Here is a 20,513-nt window from a genome sequence, read left to right on the forward strand (position 1 = left end):
GAGCTGTTCGTTTATCATTTGACTCATGCTTCTGTGTTCTCTCCTTATTATCCCTATTATATTTCTTTAAAGATGCTAGTATAAGCTATGTTTCATATTGTATCTGAATGTATTATACGTGTATTACTGCTATCTTGGCCAGGACAAACATGTTTAATCTCACTGAGGAAGTCCAGGAAGAATGAAGGTTAGAAACGGAAGGTCTCTGCTTTTACCCCTTCAGACCATCATTTCTCTCATCTTGTAAAATATTCCACCAACAGCCGAACATCCTTCACTGCAGGTGTGGACTTGTGTTAGATCTGGAGGAGACAAGTCAACGGAGCTCAGAGGTGATCAGAAAGGCCAAAGTCTTTAATACAGCAACAGATCGCACATGTCCAGGTTTCAGAGGTTGCTTCAGTAAGTGGACTAAAACAACTAGCTACAATTTGTCCTTGTTTAACAGAATAGTGATATAAAACCCTACCCTCTAAAAATGTATAATAAGGTTTCTCCATCATCCAACATATCACAGTATTACAAAAACACTGTTTAGCAGTTTCAGTTTGAATGCTGTAACTCCCATCATGGTTTATTACAAATGGTTAGAAAGTGATTACAGGGTCATAGCAGATTGTTCTGCCTACTTTCTTATTTGCTTTTCTTCATCACCGAACAACTCCTGCATACAGAGAACTTGAGATGGTCTCTGCTGAACACTGCGTGTAGATCTTTATGGCGACGTTACCAGAAGAAGAACCAGCTCATCAGTACAAAGGAGGACGTCATGTCTTCCTGTAGATCCAATTCAGGTCTTCAGGGATACCTCACACTCGTACACCAGAAGGAGCCGTTAGAACCGTGCAAACATAATGCAAATGGTCCATATGGTCATGAGTTTATCATCGTGTTAATGTGTGTTTGTTATATCTGTAAATATTACACTTCCACACATGTTGGGGATAAGCAGGGCAGGTGTGGCTGGTAGAAATACCACACATCAGTCCTTTATCAAGAAAACCAAAATGTAGATATAAGCTAATTACATACAATAAACTGTTTGGTATATATATATATCTCTTTAGATAGAACTCAGCTCGGCTGTGTGTTTTCCACTGATATGTGGAAGACTCTGGAGATAAGAGCCGACTGTAAAACTGATGTGGTGTGTTTGCCACAAAGCCAAAGGTTTCAAACATTCCATCTGATCTGAAGAACGATAGACGCTTCGCTGCTAATCCCTTCCCAGGTAAGTGGAGATAAAAAAAACACAAGAAACTCTGCTATCATTGTTCAGCTCCGGTAAAAATAGAGCCAGCAGACATCCCAGGATCTGAATGGCCTGACGACAGCCAATCAAAATACTGTCCAGCAGAAAGCACCAGGCAGCCAATCAGGAGCTCAGGTCTGGTTTGACAGGCCTAACTGGCTCCGTCAGCAAGTCCTGGTTGATGCTGCAGACGCTCTCTGCCCTCTCTGGTTTCAAGTCGGTGCAGAGACAATGTCATTGCGAGCAGAGGCCTGGGAGATCCCTCAGTCCTGGTGAGTCTTGTCCTGAACGAATTTGTATTCATACTGAAAAAAAAGACGACACACACAAGCAGGACATCTCATTAGACACAGAACAGTCGGGTCCCTCTCACCACAGTTTCTTTGAGTTTAGAACAGAGGACACACAGACTGTTTATGGACGTAGTCGTCGTGACGTCACCCATTATTGTATGGATTGGGGTTTTGAAGCCTCGAGTTCAGCATTTTGGCTGTCAACATCTTCCTCTTTGCAACTAGCGAAGAGAACTGGACTGAGGAGGAGCGACGTAAAGACGCCGTATATGTCTCTGGTGTCAACCTGTCAATCACAGTAGCCCCGCCCTAAAGCGTCCCCTGCTTTATGGTCTGTTTGACTCTAAATGACCATAATTTACTAAATGAACATCATGCTGTATTGAAGAAGACTTGAAACTAGAGATTGAGACATAAACTCATGTTTACAATGTTTACTGAGGGAATACATCAAGAGAAGTAGAGTCATTTATATAGACTTCTATACAACCAGAGGAGTCGCCCCCTGGTGGTCAGGAGAGAGAATGCAGCTTTAACACATGAAGAGTAGACGTCTATACAACCAGAGGAGTCGCCCCCTGGTGGTCAGGAGAGAGAATGCAGCTTTAACACATGAAGAGTAGACGTCTATACAACCAGAGGAGTCGCCCCCTGGTGGTCAGGAGAGAGAATGCAGCTTTAACACATGAAGCATAGACTTCTATACAACCAGAGGAGTCGCCCCCTGGTGGTCAGGAGAGAGAATGCAGCTTTAACACATGAAGAGTAGACGTCTATACAACCAGAGGAGTCGCCCCCTGGTGGGCAGGAGAGAGAATGCAGCTTTAACACATGAAGCATAGACTTCTATACAACCAGAGGAGTCGCCCCCTGGTGGTCAGGAGAGAGAATGCAGCTTTAACACATGAAGCATAGACTTCTATACAACCAGAGGAGTCGCCCCCTGGTGGGCAGGAGAGAGAATGCAGCTTTAACACATGAAGAGTAGACGTCTATACAACCAGAGGAGTCGCCCCCTGGTGGGCAGGAGAGAGAATGCAGCTTTAACACATGAAGCATAGACTTCTATACAACCAGAGGAGTCGCCCCCTGGTGGTCAGGAGAGAGAATGCAGCTTTAACACATGAAGCATAGACTTCTATACAACCAGAGGAGTCGCCCCCTGGTGGGCAGGAGAGAGAATGCAGCTTTAACACATGAAGCATAGACTTCTATACAACCAGAGGAGTCGCCCCCTGGTGGTCAGGAGAGAGAATGCAGCTTTAACACATGAAGCATAGACTTCTATACAACCAGAGGAGTCTCCCCCTGGTGGGCAGGAGAGAGAATGCAGCTTTAACACATGAAGCATAGACTTCTATACAACCAGAGGAGTCTCCCCCTGGTGGGCAGGAGAGAGAATGCAGCTTTAACACATGAAGCATAGACTTCACTTTTAAGTGAAGTTGCCTCCTAATCTAACGGTCATCTGTTTGCTTTCCAGTCCAGCATGAATCCAATATTAATTTAACAGAGTTTTAGCAAAGCAGAATTTCTGAAAAGATTAAAATTCCTTACCAAGGCTAGCTGGCGTCCTATGTTTCCCATAGTTATCACCCCAGCAAAGAAGATGCAAGGTAACCAGGAGCGAATATACAGGAAGTCTGGTGAAGTATACCTGTGCAGAGAAGAAGCAGCAGCTCTTAATTCTTTAAACAATGTATGCCAAAACTTAACTTTTATCTGTGTTGCTCTGGTTATCTTGGCCAGACAGACTGTTTAATAAAAAGGTAAAATACACCAAATATATCCAAGACAGAGGAAAGTGTTCAAATGCAAATTACAAGGAGAATTCACAAATACAGTAAGACAGGAAATTGCGCAGGCTTTGCTGGTGGAGGATTTATCCACATAGAGTAAAGGTACCGGAGCTGAGGACTGCTGCCATAGAACAACAATTATGGGCTAAGCATAGTGCTGCTATTGCAATCTTGCAAAAAAAGTCCTTGAGACACACAACATAACTATTTGTTTGCTGTTGTAGTTCAGCTTGTGTTATCAAATTCCTTTTTGAATTTCTACCCTTCTCATATTGTCTCTTCTACTTCCTTTCTGTATACGTTCCACTGTTTTCATTCGTTTGCTTCCACAACAAATCAGAAACCTTTTAACAAAGTACAGACTCATAGTCTGCCAAATAAACAACAATATAAATATATATTATATATATAAATAAATAATACTGTGTTTTATTAAGGTCATGCCAATAAAGCTGTATGATTTTGAACTTACAGAAAGACTCCATTATAAACCAAGAGTTGGGTGGCCAGCGTCGCCAACAGGGCGATGCTAACTCCCAAACTGAAGCCGCTGCGGGAGCGGTCAAAGGTCCACCACAGACCAATGGAGAGCGCCGCCAGAGTCAGAGACAGCTGGACGTTATTAGCAAAGTCCACTTTCTGACAGAGAGAGGGTCAAGGACCAAGAAGTAAATGGCTGGTAGCTCCAAACTAGTTGACATAGCTTGTTACAGTGCAGCACTGCTGCAGAGGCACATGCTTACCATTTAACCAGTTAGCCACCAATCATAAGAAAAGCAGCGCATTCCTCTACTTAGTGATGTACGACCACTGCCTACACTAAGGGGGAGAAATATTGCAACCTATACATTTCACACAATATATAAGTATTGAACAGAAGAACCCCAACACTTTAAGGATACAGCACTGGCGTGGTTGATGCCCACAAACACAGCCACGCAGCGCATCACACTGGACCACTCCCGCTTGAACTTGTGAGGCTCACCCAGGCGGCTGTCGATGCAGGGGTACAGCAGCCCGATCACGGCTGCAGGGCAGAACAGACAATCAAGAGGAGACCCCAACAGAGCTCACATGTGTGGTGGCAGGCACCACGCCCAGCCTCGGCCACAAGGGTACTCCTGCTGGGCGCTTTGAGTCCGTCTCCTTGAGTCCGTCTCCTTGAGTCCGTCTCCTTGAGGGCACTGGTTTAAGTCTCCTTGAGGGCGCTGGTTTAAGTCTCCTTGAGGGCGCTGGTTTAAGTCTCCCTGAGGGCGCTGGTTTAAGTCTCCCTGTGTCGCTGGTTTAAGTCTCCCTGTGGGCGCTGGTTTAAGTCTCCTTGAGGGCGCTGGTTTAAGTCTCCCTGTGGGCGCTGGTTTAAGTCTCCCTGAGGGCGCTAGTTTAAGTCTCCCTGTGTCGCTGGTTTAAGTCTCCCTGTGGGCGCTGGTTTAAGTCTCCTTGAGGGCGCTGGTTTAAGTCTCCCTGTGGGCGCTGGTTTAAGTCTCCTTGAGGGCGCTGGTTTAAGTCTCCTTGAGGGCGCTGGTTTAAGTCTCCCTGAGGGCGCTGGTTTAAGTCTCCCTGAGGGCTCTGGTTTAAGTCTCCTTGAGGGCGCTGGCTTAAGTCTCCCTGTGGGCGCTGGTTTAAGTCTCCTTGAGGGCGCTGGCTTAAGTCTCCCTGTGTCGCTGGCTTAAGTCTCCCTGAGGGCGCTGGTTTAAGTCTCCTTGAGGGCGCTGGCTTAAGTCTCCCTGTGTCGCTGGCTTAAGTCTCCCTGAGGGCGCTGGCTTAAGTCTCCTTGAGGGCGCTGGCTTAAGTCTCCCTGTGGGCGCTGGTTTAAGTCTCCCTGAGGGCGCTGGTTTAAGTCTCCCTGTGGGCGCTGGTTTAAGTCTCCCTGTGGGCGCTGGTTTAAGTCTCCCTGAGGGCGCTGGCTTAAGTCTCCCTGAGGGCGCTGGCTTAAGTCTCCCTGAGGGCGCTGGTTTAAGTCTCCCTGTGGGCGCTGGTTTAAGTCTCCCTGTGGGCGCTGGTTTAAGTCTCCCTGTGGGCGCTGGTTTAAGTCTCCCTGTGGGCGCTGGTTTAAGTCTCCCTGAGGGCGCTGGCTTAAGTCTCCCTGTGGGCGCTGGTTTAAGTCTCCCTGTGGGCGCTGGTTTAAGTCTCCCTGAGGGCGCTGGCTTAAGTCTCCCTGTGGGCGCTGGTTTAAGTCTCCCTGTGGGCGCTGGTTTAAGTCTCCTTGAGGGCGCTGGTTTAAGTCTCCCTGTGGGCGCTGGTTTAAGTCTCCCTGAGGGCGCTGGTTTAAGTCTCCCTGTGGGCGCTGGTTTAAGTCTCCCTGTGGGCGCTGGTTTAAGTCTCCCTGTGGGCGCTGGTTTAAGTCTCCCTGAGGGCGCTGGTTTAAGTCTCCCTGTGTCGCTGGTTTAAGTCTCCCTGTGGGCGCTGGTTTAAGTCTCCTTGAGGGCGCTGGTTTAAGTCTCCCTGTGGGCGCTGGTTTAAGTCTCCCTGAGGGCGCTGGTTTAAGTCTCCCTGTGTCGCTGGTTTAAGTCTCCCTGTGGGCGCTGGTTTAAGTCTCCTTGAGGGCGCTGGTTTAAGTCTCCTTGAGGGCGCTGGTTTAAGTCTCCCTGAGGGCGCTGGTTTAAGTCTCCCTGAGGGCTCTGGTTTAAGTCTCCTTGAGGGCGCTGGCTTAAGTCTCCCTGTGGGCGCTGGTTTAAGTCTCCTTGAGGGCGCTGGCTTAAGTCTCCCTGTGTCGCTGGCTTAAGTCTCCCTGAGGGCGCTGGTTTAAGTCTCCTTGAGGGCGCTGGCTTAAGTCTCCCTGTGTCGCTGGCTTAAGTCTCCCTGAGGGCGCTGGTTTAAGTCTCCCTGTGGGCGCTGGTTTAAGTCTCCCTGAGGGCGCTGGTTTAAGTCTCCCTGAGGGCGCTGGTTTAAATCTCCCTGAGGGCGCTGGTTTAAGTCTCCTTGAGGGCGCTGGTTTAAGTCTCCCTGTGGGCGCTGGTTTAAGTCTCCCTGAGGGCGCTGGTTTAAGTCTCCCTGAGGGCGCTGGTTTAAGTCTCCCTGTGTCGCTGGTTTAAGTCTCCCTGAGGGCGCTGGTTTAAGTCTCCCTGAGGGCGCTGGTTTAAGTCTCCCTGAGGGCGCTGGTTTAAGTCTCCCTGAGGGCGCTGGTTTAAGTCTCCCTGAGGGCGCTGGTTTAAGTCTCCCTGAGGGCGCTGGTTTAAGTCTCCCTGTGGGCGCTGGTTTAAGTCTCCCTGTGGGCGCTGGTTTAAGTCTCCCTGTGGGCGCTGGTTTAAGTCTCCCTGTGGGCGCTGGTTTAATTCTCCCTGAGGGCGCTGGTTTAAGTCTCCCTGAGGGCGCTGGTTTAAGTCTCCCTGAGGGCGCTGGTTTAAGTCTCCCTGTGGGCGCTGGTTTAAGTCTCCCTGTGGCCGCTGGTTTAAGTCTCCCTGAGGGCGCTGGTTTAAGTCTCCCTGTGGGCGCTGGTTTAAGTCTCCCTGTGGGCGCTGGTTTAAGTCTCCCTGTGGGCGCTGGTTTAAGTCTCCCTGTGGGCGCTGGTTTAAGTCTCCCTGAGGGCGCTGGTTTAAGTCTCCCTGAGGGCGCTGGTTTAAGTCTCCCTGTGGGCGCTGGTTTAAGTCTCCCTGAGGGCGCTGGTTTAAGTCTCCCTGAGGGCGCTGGTTTAAGTCTCCCTGAGGGCGCTGGTTTAAGTCTCCCTGTGGGCGCTGCTTTGAGGCTTGGTTGATTTCCTTGTCCAAAACTAGCAGATCAAATTTGTGTCTTGTCAAACAGTAAGGACTAGAATTTTAGCTGCGATTGAATATTGTTGTCATAAGTTATGGTTACATATACATACATACATACATACATACATACATGGTCACAACCCAGCTGGATTTTGAGATGACCATCTTTGTGCAGCACTCAGAGCTATCAAGTACTTGTGCTGTGTGACAAGACGTCATGCCAGAACACTCCACCCCCTCTCAGACCATTCAGCTGAGAACCCCCGTTCAACCCCTTCTCTCCTTTCCTAGAGATGAAAATAAACCAGACGGGACTGTTTATTCACATACCTGAGGCAGTGCCACAGCAGGGCGGTACCCACCAGGCCGAGGAGAAGATGCTGCTGATGACATCAGGGGGAAAGAGGGTGACGTTTCTCTGCACCTGAAGTAAGTTCAGAACCAGAGCCAGGAAGACGCCCACAGAGAACAGCATGGCCCCTCGGATTACCAGGTTGGTGGTCCTAATGCAGGAGGGAGTCAGGAGGCTGTGTTATGTTCTATAGAGCAAACTGACACAACATGATAGGCCTCAAAGTACATCAATACAGACAACTGCAACCTTTGCCCTGCAGACTCCAACACATCCTCCCATAGCTATGTTACATAAAGCAAGTTAAAGTTATGGGTTTCAAAACGTATAAACCCCTGTCTTTAGTCATCATGTTGTTCTTCTTAAGTTGAGCTTTGGTGGAGAAGATGCAGGACTAACCTGTTGGTGATGACTGAGATGTACGGGCCCTGGGAAGGCAGTTGCATCTGCCCGGACCCCGAGCTCTGCTGCTGGCCCCCGGCCACTGCGCTGTTGCTCATGGCCGTCAGTGTTAGGGACATTCGTAAGCCTAGGTCAGTGAAGACAGAAGGGTGGGGGACGTTGGAACCACCAGGAACGAACACACAACGTCCACCATGCTAAGTCAGGGATTTTAGTGCGACCCTTTGAGGAGTTGCTGCTCGAACTAAATCCCTGACTTAATGTCTTCTTATGATAAGCTTACTTATAATAAAGGCTTCTTTTATTCCCAGGAGGAAGAATAACAAACGCACGTTAACACATTTTCCAGTAGGGATGGGCAACACCCACAAATTCTGGTGTGTTTTATGGAGGAAATCTATCAGTAATAGAATAATTGTATTAACAAAAGATTTGCAAATGATTGTATTAAAATTAAAGACAAATGAAAGACAAATTGCGTAATACCCCAATAAACAAACCAACTACTGTAGGAACTGTATATTTAGGTGACATAACGCATTACATTATCCATACAGTATGTTTATCCCAACAATGTTTGCTCTCCTATGCACTTTGAAAAGCTAACAGCAACCTGTGTATCGGTACGGTGAACACCGCCACGATGCAGAGAAGGAATTATAATTATCTGTATATTATAGTCTACTTTATTGTCTTTGAACAAGCCCTGTCAAGAGAAATGACAAGTAGTACATGCATTATAAAGAAACTAAGACTAAATATCCTGTAAACAATTTGATTTGGATGAAAAAGTTAAAATAAACTAAATAAAACTAAAAGCGAATAGTCCTGACATGGAAATATGTTGTTGGTGAACTGTTGTCGCATCTGAAGAGCTCTGATCTTTCTTCTATACAGGGCTTGTGTAAAGTCCATAAAGGCCATGAATATGAGATGTGAGCTTACAGTCCTTGTGGAGTTACTCTTGTTGTGCTCTTGATTCTTCACAGGTCATTTGGTTTGTCTTAAACTTGCCTTCTCTCTCAATGACGTCAGCAGCCAAAACGGCAGTGCACGTCAATGGGTGACGTCACAACAACTACTGTGTACAGTCTTTGGTATAAACGAGGCTTTAGTTTGTACTCAGACACAGCTGGATTGACACAGCAACTCAACTCCTGCTAATATCTGGTACATCTAACCCTTTAACATCCTCCTGTTAGGTACTACACTAGACCAGGTGCTACACTCTAGACCAGGTACTACACTAGACCCTAGACCAGGTGCTACACTCTAGACCAGGTACTACACCCTAGACCAGGTACTACACTAGACCCTAGACCAGGTACTACACTCTAGACCAGGTACTACACTAGACCCTAGACCAGGTACTACACTAGACCAGGTGCTACACTCTAGACCAGGTACTACACTAGACCCTAGACCAGGTACTACACTAGACCAGGTGCTACACTCTAGACCAGGTACTACACTAGACCCTAGACCAGGTACTACACTAGACCAGGTGCTACACTCTAGACCAGGTACTACACTAGACCCTAGACCAGGTACTACACTAGACCAGGTACTACACTAGACCCTAGACCAGGTACTACACTAGACCAGGTGCTACACTAGACCCTAGACCAGGTACTACACTAGACCAGGTGCTACACTAGACCCTAGACCAGGTACTACTCTAGACCCTAGACCAGGTACTACACTAGACCCTAGACCAGGTACTACACTAGACCCTAGACCAGGTACTACACTAGACCCTAGACCAGGTACTACACTAGACCCTAGACCAGGTACTACACTAGACCAGGTACTACACTAGACCATAGACCAGGTACTACACTAGACCCTAGACCAGGTACTACACTAGACCAGGTACTACACTAGACCCTAGACCAGGTACTACACTCTAGACCAGGTACTACACTAGACCCTAGACCAGGTACTACACTAGACCAGGTGCTACACTCTAGACCAGGTACTACACTAGACCAGGTGCTACACTCTAGACCAGGTACTACACTAGACCAGGTGCTACACTAGACCCTAGACCAGGTACTACACTAGACCAGGTGCTACACTAGACCCTAGACCAGGTACTACTCTAGACCCTAGACCAGGTACTACACTAGACCCTAGACCAGGTACTACACTAGACCATAGACCAGGTACTACACTAGACCCTAGACCAGGTACTACACTAGACCCTAGACCAGGTACTACACTAGACCAGGTACTACACTAGACCCTAGACCAGGTACTACACTAGACCAGGTACTACACTAGACCCTAGACCAGGTACTACACTAGACCCTAGACCAGGTACTACACTAGACCCTAGACCAGGTACTACACTCTAGACCAGGTACTACTCTAGACCCTAGACCAGGTACTACACTAGACCCTAGACCAGGTACTACTCTAGACCCTAGACCAGGTACTACACTCTAGACCAGGTACTACACTCTAGACCAGGTACTACACTAGACCCTAGACCAGGTACTACACTCTAGACCAGGTACTACACTAGACCCTAGACCAGGTACTACACTAGACCCTAGACCAGGTACTACACTAGACCCTAGACCAGGTACTACACTCTAGACCAGGTACTACTCTAGACCCTAGACCAGGTACTACTCTAGACCCTAGACCAGGTACTACACTCTAGACCAGGTACTACACTCTAGACCAGGTACTACACTAGACCCTAGACCAGGTACTACACTCTAGACCAGGTACTACACTAGACCCTAGACCAGGTACTACACTAGACCAGGTGCTACACTAGACCCTAGACCAGGTACTACTCTAGACCCTAGACCAGGTACTACACTAGACCCTAGACCAGGTACTACACTAGACCCTAGACCAGGTACTACACTAGACCCTAGACCAGGTACTACACTAGACCAGGTACTACACTAGACCCTAGACCAGGTACTACACTAGACCCTAGACCAGGTACTACACTCTAAACCAGGTACTACACTCTAGACCAGGTACTACTCTAGACCCTAGACCAGGTACTACACTCTAGACCAGGTACTACACTAGACCCTAGACCAGGTACTACACTAGACCCTAGACCAGGTACTACACTACACTCTAGACCAGGTACTACACTCTAGACCAGGTACTACACTCTAGACCAGGTACTACACTAGACCCTAGACCAGGTACTACACTCTAGACCAGGTACTACACTAGACCCTAGACCAGGTACTACACTAGACCCTAGACCAGGTACTACACTCTAGACCAGGTACTACACTCTAGACCAGGTACTACACTAGACCCTAGACCAGGTACTACACTCTAGACCAGGTACTACACTAGACCCTAGACCAGGTACTACACTCTAGACCAGGTACTACACTAGACCCTAGACCAGGTACTACACTCTAGACCAGGTACTACACTAGACCCTAGACCAGGTACTACACTCTAGACCAGGTACTACACCCTAGACCAGGTACTACACTAGACCCTAGACCAGGTACTACACTCTAGACCAGGTACTACACTAGACCCTAGACCAGGTACTACACTCTAGACCAGGTACTACACTAGACCCTAGACCAGGTACTACACTCTAGACCAGGTACTACACTAGACCCTAGACCAGGTACTACACTCTAGACCAGGTACTACTCTAGACCCTAGACCAGGTACTACTCTAGACCCTAGACCAGGTACTACTCTAGACCCTAGACCAGGTACTACACTCTAGACCAGGTACTACACTAGACCCTAGACCAGGTACTACACTAGACCCTAGACCAGGTACTACACTCTAGACCAGGTACTACACTAGACCCTAGACCAGGTACTACACTCTAGACCAGGTACTACACTAGACCCTAGACCAGGTACTACACTCTAGACCAGGTACTACACTAGACCCTAGACCAGGTACTACACTCTAGACCAGGTACTACACTAGACCCTAGACCAGGTACTACACTCTAGACCAGGTACTACACTAGACCCTAGACCAGGTACTACACTAGACCCTGGTCCTGGAGCCTCACATTGTCCTGAATGGAGCAGCTCCAGGATCCGTCTCTTGAGCAGCTTGTCTCAATGCAGTGGGTCAGGAGAGGTTAACGTGAGGGCAGACCTGCTACTGATGAGCAGACAGCTTGTCTCCACTAACTCAACGAGGAGCTAGCGGCTAGTTAGCTAGCTAGCTGCTGGCTTCACTCACCTTAAGCCCAGCAGCTAGCGGCTAGCTAGCTGCTGGGCTTAAGGTGAGCGTAGCCCCCAACCGCTGGCTCCACTCACCTTACGCCCAGCCTGCGCAGTGAGGATACAGGAGAGGACAGTGCATCTCGCCTGAGGCTCAGCTCCTCACTGCAGAACGTGATGTTCCATAACGTGGAGAACGTAACAGTCGGATTGTTCAGCACGTAACGCCGGCTGGCTTAACGCCTAGAGGATATTCACGGAGCAGCGCTACAGAGGAATGAATACGTTCAAAAGGGCCTGAAACAACTGCACGACGGGAATGCGTGTTGAAAGGAATCACCTATAAGGGTACTTGTGATGGGGGCTGGTATGCTAAGCTAGTTAGCTGGTCGTTAGTTGGCTAAGCGGATGCGTTTAGCTAGGTTAGCTAAAGTTCATCTTACCTTAAGTTAACCGACACGTCCAATACAACTGCAGCTGGACATCACACGTGACGTGAGCATAGCTAGCACTATACTATAATAGCTAGCTTAGCACTAGCTAGGCTGCAGGACGTCTCTCCTTGCTGAGACTACTTCCGGTTGTCAAAGATGAGTGAACACCAATCAGCGTCTAAAACCATGACGTAATCACGTTACACAAATCTGAACATCACGTGATTAGAAGTCAGGTGTACACCATAAATAAGGTTATATATTTAAATGTTTCTAAATATTAAAGTAGAGCCTTATAATGAATTGCGAGAGTGTGAATTAGTTTGGTAGTTTTCCAAAAACATGTCATGTGTGACTGTTTAATGTTTTTTTTAAGCTACTGCAGGTTTCAGTTTCCAGACACATGAAATAAACAGGGGTGTGTTTGAGTTGTTCCTCATGCACAAACACGTTGATGTTCTCTGTTCTAACAGGTTTACAGAGGGGCTGAGCATCCCTCCTCATCCTCACTCCTCATCCTCAAAATTTGCTCTCAAAATATGTTTTTTTGTTTGCGTAATAAAGACACAAATATTTCTTCCCCATAAAAGTTTTCCTTTTCCAATGCCAGAGTCCAGGACAGACAGAGCTTGTTGTCAGCTGTTCAGGGGGAAACCAGCAGGCACATTTGTGATTTTGAGCTACACAAATAAATTGAATTGAATGTATTGCTTTAGTATTTAAAGCACAAGTGTGTGTGTGCGTGTGTGTGTGTGTGTGTGTTCATGCTAATGAAGGAACATGTCATATGGTGCAACATATCATTGATGTGCTTAGAATAGTTTTTGGACAACAATGCACAATGAAACAATGAACAAACCTTCAGGGAGGACAATCTGAACATACAACTCCCATCATGTGATCATAGTGAATCCTGCTTCATATCTAATGAGATGACTCAGCAGGTCCTAACCCTGTGTACTCACAGTCCCACGGGACACTCACTTAACCCTAATAATTAGAGTGATAAAGGAAGTCTGGTAGTGTGAGGACGGATTGGGGGCTTTCGATTAGTTGTCAAGGGCCACTGAGGCCCCCTGACAGCAGAGAACAGCCAGGGATTCAATTCATCATCCTGCCGGGGCCAAACGCTGAGGGCCTTTTCATTATCAGACCACTGAGTCCCACTGTCGGCCCCTTCAGGAGACATGTGAGTGATGGCGTGCGCAGGGTGGGTTGTGGGTCTGTATGGTGATGGAGGGGTGGGGCCGGACCCTCGTCATGAATGTCATTCCCATTGGACCGTTGCAGGTCCCGGCTCCAAAATAATAGGCCCTGTGACCTCTCTGTTGTCTATAATTAACCTCTCACCCTCCTTCCCCAGACAGCCATGATGAGAAGCTGCTGCTCAACCCCCTACCCTCTCTGCAGGCAGAGGCGTGCACTGGGAAGAGGCTGTGGGAGCAACAAAGAAGATGGCTGCTGCGCTTGTCTTCCAGAGAATGGTCACATGTTAGGGGTGACCTGAGCCTCTGGGTTATGAGGCAGAAAACTAAAGAATATAAATGTGTCAATGACAGAACCTCAGAAAGATTAGAGTTGTGGTCCCAATGACAAAATGTTTGTATGTGAAATTCAAAATAAAGGCATATTTTGAATTTCACATTTCATAGAAAGAGAATTGTATTTAAAGTCTGCATGCTACAATAATCTCCAGCCAGCGCACGCAGCGGGAAGGGGAATGTTTGACATTCCCTCTGTGCTCGGAACGCTCTGCAGCTGGAGAACACGGGAACGTCCCTGTGCAGCCGTCGGGACATTTAACACAACAACATCCAACAAGCTAATTGTGACAACAAGGTGCCGGCTAAATAAGCCCCGCTCACAATAGAAAGTCAGATGGTCCCTGTGGCTGGAGCTGACACCTGTACATGTGACATTTGGAGGACACACACAGACAATTGCAGAAGGAGAATCACACAGGGTGGAAGTGAAATATAGAATGAGGCTCTTTTCTCTGTCTCAGCAGCCGTCGGGGTGGAACGGCATCTCTCATCTTCAGGCGCTGGAAACAGAGCCGACTCATTTGTGGAGCGTGATTGTCTGCACAATTTCTTGGAACTATGAGGAGGAAAATGCAAATGCCCTGTTGCTGGCAGCAGACAGAAGCTGTGCAGCATGTGTGTGGCATAGTGAATGATAATGACAAAGCGGCTGTATCCCCTGAGCAAGCCTGCGGAACAATGATTACAGATTGGCCGGTGTGTCTAGCATCACAAGGGACTCGGATTCTAATGCTAATCAGAGCTGCCGCCCATTGAAATATATCTGTGCTTGCAAGGCAGGAGGAAATAAGATGGAATATCCCAGTTAGGCTGTAATTGTATAATGCAGCCCTGCTTATTTTGATATTTTAGCCCACAGGAATGTATCCAGTGTCTTTTGGCAGGCCTAACCTATTGCACCACCTGCTGGTCTCAGGGTGGTACAAGCTGCTTTTGGTTCCAGGGCACCAACAAGCAATTATCGGCCGCCAGGCATAACATGTAGATGTAGAGCTTAACTGTGTTCTGCGTTAGTTTCTTTGTTGTTGGAGAGCCTGGTAAAGATGCACATGCTAATCCAGTCTCAGTGTGAATGGCCCATCTCGTAGGACTCATCCCTGGTTCAGGTTTCACCCCTCTCCTCCCATCAGACTGCATCCTCTTGGAAGGTACTTTATTTTCATTGGGAGGAGAGAAACAAGAAGGAGAGCCGGGCACAGTGCTGCTCAGCTGCACACTCGATGTAGGTTAATGGAAGGGAGGAGAGTCGGAGCTCAGGCCGGCTGTGATTGGCCGGCCGCCGCCGTGCAGCTTCTCCGCAGCACAACCTGTCACAGTTAATCAGGGCTATCGGAGAGGTGAGCCCATTGCTATTCAGGACGAAACAGATGATAAATCATTTGTACATAATTAGTGCTCAGCAAGGTTACAACTGACACGTATTTTCATCTTAATTAGGAGGGAAATTTGTTCCATTAATTTAATTTGGAGTGCATGAGTGCCTCTGCACCTAACTAAGTTAATCTTACACCTGTCAGGGAGGGAGTGGAGTGGGGCCCTGAATCCCAGGGGAGCGGTCCGGGTCCATCCAGAGCCAGCTGGACTCCACCTCCCTCTGATGTTGATGATGACTACAGCGAGGAAACCGCTTCAGTCACGTCTTGTGTGCACGCCACACTGTACGCCCTAAAGTCAGCTTTGCCTCTGATGCTCCGCAGCAGTAAGGCATGAACGCTCCTTCATCCTAAAACTAATATTTAAGCAGATCTCATAAATGGGCATTATGGAGAAAAACATGTTCCATCATAGAGGTGGAGGCCATTCATACCCCCGCGCTGTGATTTACAACCCAGCAGCCTTCAGATATGCGAGTGAGGATCACTGTCTGATCTGGTTGCAGTCCAGCAGGCAGGAGCCAGTCCAAGGACTAGGTCTCTCTTCAGAGCTGAGCGGATGAAGCTGTATAATTGGCCCAAAGAGCTGGTTCGATAGAGAGGAAGATGGAGAATGACTGATTTAGTAACTATAGGGTTTCTAATGGAATTCTCCACTCAAGCTGACAACCATTACCTGAACTGATGCATAGTCCATTATGGGATGCCCCGCTTTAATAGAGTGTCTATCAGGCGAAATACAGAGACGTCAGGTGCCAACGCATGCACTCTCACCCATGTGTGAAGGTTTAACGCCGTAATGGCTTCTGTTAGAGCTGCTGGCCTCAGAGAGGGGAGGAGGAGGTCCAGCACAGACTGAGGGGTGCAGCACAGACTGAGGGGTGCAGCACAGACTGAGGGGTGCAGCACAGACTGATGCTGCTGCTGGACCCCTCCCTGTCCGGGGCATAGAGGAAGTGGGACCTGGATTAACTAAGTCAAGTTTTGGTCTATAAAATATCAGAAATAAAATAGATGTGTATTTTACGATCATAGAAAAAAGTCATACACTATTTCTTGGAAAAAGACAAAAACATTCATGAAACCATTAAAATAGCTGCAGGTTAGTTTTCTTTTGATCGGACATTTAATTGTGTTTTTTTAGATTAGATTCAATTATTGTCATAGTACATACCTTTACATACATACATGAAATGTATTCTCTGCATTCAATCCATCCTTAGTATTAAGGAGCAGTGGGCAGCCCTGATCGGCGGAACAATTTAGGGTTGGGTGTCTTGCTCAGGGACACTTCGACATGTGACCCATGGAGAGGCTGGGGATCGGGCCGGCGACCCTGTGGTTGCAGGACGTGGGTCATCCCCATGAGCTACATAAAGGGCTACAGCCGCCCTTTATGTGTGATTTGTTTCAGCTGTCAACATTAACGATACAGCTGCCATCGTTTGAAATAGTTTTGATATCAGTATGATACTGAAATACTGTTTTGATGCCTTACTTTGAGCAACTATATATAATATAACTTTGTCTATTGACCAGCAGCCATAGAACAAGAACAAGAACCAGTTCAAATACATGTGGAGAATAAAACCATTTAAACCAGTAAAGAGAATGAGACAGTCACACCAGATATTCTGGCTTTCAAACTTATATTAATCATATATATTATTATGGTTTCAGAACAGCCATAACTTCTCTTCCATATTCATGACGGTTCCAGTGTAACTGCTTTTCTTGTGATGGTTCGCTCACTTAAGTGACCAAGTTTATTTACTCAACTATTTGGTAAATACAGGATTGTGAGGTACTTGTACTTAATATTTCCGTATTCTTCTGTATGTTTCTGCTCCACTACATTGACCTAACAGCTATAGTTACTAGTACAGATTCATAGCTCAGAAACCTATAATGAGCAATTAATAATAAAATACATATTTATACCGTCCATTTTAAAACCCATTAAATAAAGTAGGTGACATTAGCACTTCTGCCAACCTGAAAATGCTGCAAAGGCAAAGGCACTGGAGAAACGTTAAATATAGACCGATAGCAATATGTGTTTGAAGCAGCTTTGATACTTTTGATATGGCTGTAAATACTTCCATACTTTGAACCTATAATGGAATATTTTACACGGCGCAGTACAGTCCACACAGCTACAGTCAAACAATGAATAGCTGTTAATAATTACTTTCAAGGCTGGAACCATATCTTTAACTCCAAAGAGATTTTATTTCAAATATTCTTCCCTACATAGATCGCTTTATATATTGGATTAAAGATGCCATAATCTCACATATGCAATATGAAAGGCTCCAGAAAAGCAGTCAATACACAGTTGCAGCTAATGAACTGCTGAAAGGCAGTCACAGCGGTTAAAGTCAAGACCAATGTTTCCTGCTCCACGAGTCCCCCGTCCTGGTCCCAGTGGAGCCCTGGTTCTGGTCCTTCAGCAGCTCCTCCCGGGCCATGGGCTCGATGAAGGCGCCCAGCTGGGTGACCACCTTGGGCTTGCTGATCTTTTTGACGGTCTGCTCGGTGTTCCAGGTGCGGCCCAGCGGGGCCCGGATGGTGCCCTCGAACTGCGCATAGTTCTGGAAGGGGAAGGGCAGCGAGCTCACCTGGTGCAGGCTGAAGGAGCTGCTCCTCTTCTCCGTCATGATGACGCTGGGCAGGCGCTGGTCTTTCCTGGGGGGAGGCGGGGCCGTCTCGGTCCTGAACCTCCTGCGCTTGCTGCGGGACGGCTGCAGGCTCGTGCCCCCCCACTCGCCCCACCCCGGCAGCGTCAGGTCCACCACTTTGGGCTTCCCCGCGTCCTCCTGCTTCCTCTTGTCCTGGAGGAAGTCGGAGACGACGTCGTCTCCGGCAAAAGCCTCTCTGATGAGCCCCCGCTGGTCCAGCTTCTCACAGTCCTCCGTGTCCTCCGTGGTGGGAGTGAGTGGGACTTGAATGACCTTTGACCCTTTGGTGAGAACGTCTTTCAGCTCGATGCCCCTCTTCCGTTTCCTGTTCTTGCCTCCCGGCTGAGGGGCAGGCGGCGGTTCTGGGTCCGAGGGCTGATGAAGAGGAGCCGCTGCTTCATCGCTGCTCAGCTTCTCTTGACTGAGGAGCTCCATGTCCTCCAGAGTCCTGACCCTGATCAGATCTTCCTCCAGCTGAGCGTCTGCAGGCGCCTCAGCTTCCTCGGCTTCCTCCTGGCGGAGGTCTGCTCTTCCGAGGAAGAGGCTTGTGAACTCTGTGAGCTCCTCTTCCTCATCTGGGGTCTCTGCTGCAGCAGCTTGATTCTCCTCATCGTCCACAGATGTTAACGGTGCTGCAAAAGTCTCCTGAGCCTGACGCAGTTTTCTCCTGCTGTCAAACTCTCTGAGGAGCACTTCCTCTTCGGTTTCCTCAACCGCCTCATCCTCCTCTTCTTCTTCAACTGGGTCTGCAGGCCCCTCTGCTGTGAGATCCACAACGTCACTCATCTCTTTGTCTGTGGGCTCTTCAGAGAGCTTCCCTCTCATCCAGGGATTCAAACCATCAGGTCCTTGCTCTGCATCGTTTACAAGATCAGGCACCATCTCTGCGTCGTCTGCGTCGTCCTCCTCCTCCTCCTCCTCCTCCTCTTCCTCCTCTTCCTGCAGCGAGGCCACTAGCTTCTGGGTCAGCTCTTTGTTGACCTCCAGCTGCTGCTGCATGGCTTTGCGGGCCCCGTCATCGTATTTGGCCATGATCACCTTGGACTTGGCCCACTTGCCACTGTTCTGGTGCTTCAGCGACATCCTCTCCTGCATCCGGGCCAGCTCGATCTTGCTCAGCTCCTCCAGGGCGGCGGTCGGGTCCGTCTTCACCATCTCTTCAAACTGCTTCAGGAACTCTTTACGCTTTCCCTTGTTCTGCACTCTGTGGTATTTCTTGCTCTTGATCTTCCTCTCCCTCCGGGCCTTGGCCTCGTAGTAGGACTGCAGAGCCCGGGCTTTCTGCAGCTCTGCGCGGCGGATCTTGGCCTCCTCCAGGCTCATGGCCCGCATCGAAGCCTCCTCCACGGGGGTCAAGATGGGGTCGAGGATGGGCTGCTTGTTGGCGGACAGGACCGCGAAGATCTCCTGCTCCAGCGGGGTCTGTGCCTTCCAGCCGCTCACCACCCTCTCCATGGGTTTGGGGCCCGGGGGCTCCTGGTTCAGAGGGAAGACCAGCTGCTCGGCCCTCTGGTTCTGTTTGATGATGCTCTTCCACCGGGTCACCTCTGTGGCCGCCTTTTGAAAGGCCACGTCTCTCTGGATCCTCTGACTCTCCTGCTTGCTCAAAGGGCACTCGATGGTCTTCTGACCCCGCTGCAGGTTCCTCAGCTGCTTCTTGGTCTTGGCTGTGACCGCGGAGGTTTTCTCCAGGGTCCCGATGAGGTCCGACAGGTCGATCTTGTCGCCTTCCCCGTCCGCCTTGACGGTAAACTCGGACATCTGGACGGACGGCTCGGATCTCTCCCCCAGCTTCTTCCTCCTCTTCCCACCGAGCGCGCTGATGGCTTCCAGCAGCTTTTGCCGTTTTCGTTCATCGTCGCCGTCCTCCTCGCTGCTGAGCCCGTCCTCTGCTGGGCTCAGGTCCTCCTCGTCGTCGGAGACCACGTCTGGCCTCATCTTCTTGAGAGCCGCTTTACTCACTTTCTTCACTTTCTTCTGAGAGACTTTAGCCATGTTGGAGTACACAGACGGAACGGTGCGGACTGTACACACGTGAGCCGTGAACGGAGACGTTGTCGTAAAGTAGTGGCTGCAATGTTAGCAGCACTGTCGCAAAATAGTGACTCTCCTTCTTTTAGGTTATTTGGTGGATGGCATCCAACAAAAGCTGCACTACCGCCACCTGCTGTATTGGAGTGTGTACCTGAGGCACCTGTCCCAGTCTTATTTAAACAAATAAAATAAAATAAATGCAACACCGCTAGAATATACATGTGTGGATATACCTGTGAATAATACTTGAAAACGTAAATGGGATATTTATAATAACAATCAGTGTACAAGGTAAGCATTTAGGATAAGTAGAGAGTTTGAGGAGTGACGTCATGACCTCACTCTGAGCGCGTGACGGTGTCGCTGCTCCCTCTGCTGGCGGGAAGGGCGCGTGCATTTCGTGTTGTCGACATGCACGCGCTCCTAGTGACACTGTCCCTCGTTTAAAACACAGACCGTAGCTTCAAAT

At 48.6% G+C, this 20,513-nt stretch overlaps 2 protein-coding genes across 2 annotated transcripts; both read right to left on the reverse strand.

Moving 5' to 3' along the window:
• Window positions 1-339: 339 nt before the first annotated feature.
• Window positions 340-12,540, reverse strand: insig2 (insulin induced gene 2). Its single transcript, XM_079230405.1, has 7 exons — window positions 12,422-12,540; window positions 7,788-7,917; window positions 7,367-7,539; window positions 4,247-4,371; window positions 3,817-3,983; window positions 3,103-3,202; window positions 340-1,557 (listed from the first exon to the last, which is right to left on the reverse strand). Exons 2-7 carry the CDS (start codon window positions 7,907-7,909, stop codon window positions 1,516-1,518), a joined length of 729 nt encoding a protein of 242 aa, XP_079086531.1. The 5' UTR covers window positions 7,910-7,917; window positions 12,422-12,540; the 3' UTR covers window positions 340-1,515.
• A 5,043-nt stretch (window positions 12,541-17,583) lies between these two features.
• On the reverse strand, window positions 17,584-20,005 carry LOC306747895 (U3 small nucleolar RNA-associated protein 14 homolog A; the record flags this gene model as incomplete). The annotated part of the gene is made up of 1 exon (XM_079230995.1): window positions 17,584-20,005. The coding sequence occupies one exon, from the start codon at window positions 20,003-20,005 to the stop codon at window positions 17,711-17,713; it is 2,295 nt and encodes a 764-aa protein (XP_079087121.1). The 3' UTR covers window positions 17,584-17,710.
• Between the last annotated feature and the right edge of the window lie 508 nt (window positions 20,006-20,513).

The sequence above is a fragment of the Taurulus bubalis genome (genome assembly GCF_910589615.1).
Source record: "Taurulus bubalis genome assembly, chromosome: 15".
Taxonomy (NCBI): domain Eukaryota; kingdom Metazoa; phylum Chordata; class Actinopteri; order Perciformes; family Cottidae; genus Taurulus; species Taurulus bubalis.

What these genes read in the sequence shown, in the direction of transcription:
- insig2 (XM_079230405.1), bottom strand. Translation starts at nt 7,909, where the DNA reads ATGTCCCTAACACTGACGGCCATGAGCAACAGCGCAGTGGCCGGGGGC. An exon ending in GTTTATAATGGAGTCTTTCT is followed by an intron (nt 3,203 to 3,816) that starts GTAAGTTCAAAA and finishes TTCTCTGCACAG; the next exon opens with GTATACTTCACCAGACTTCC. An exon ending in TAGGACGCCAGCTAGCCTTG is followed by an intron (nt 1,558 to 3,102) that starts GTAAGGAATTTT and finishes CTTTTTTTTCAG; the next exon opens with TATGAATACAAATTCGTTCA.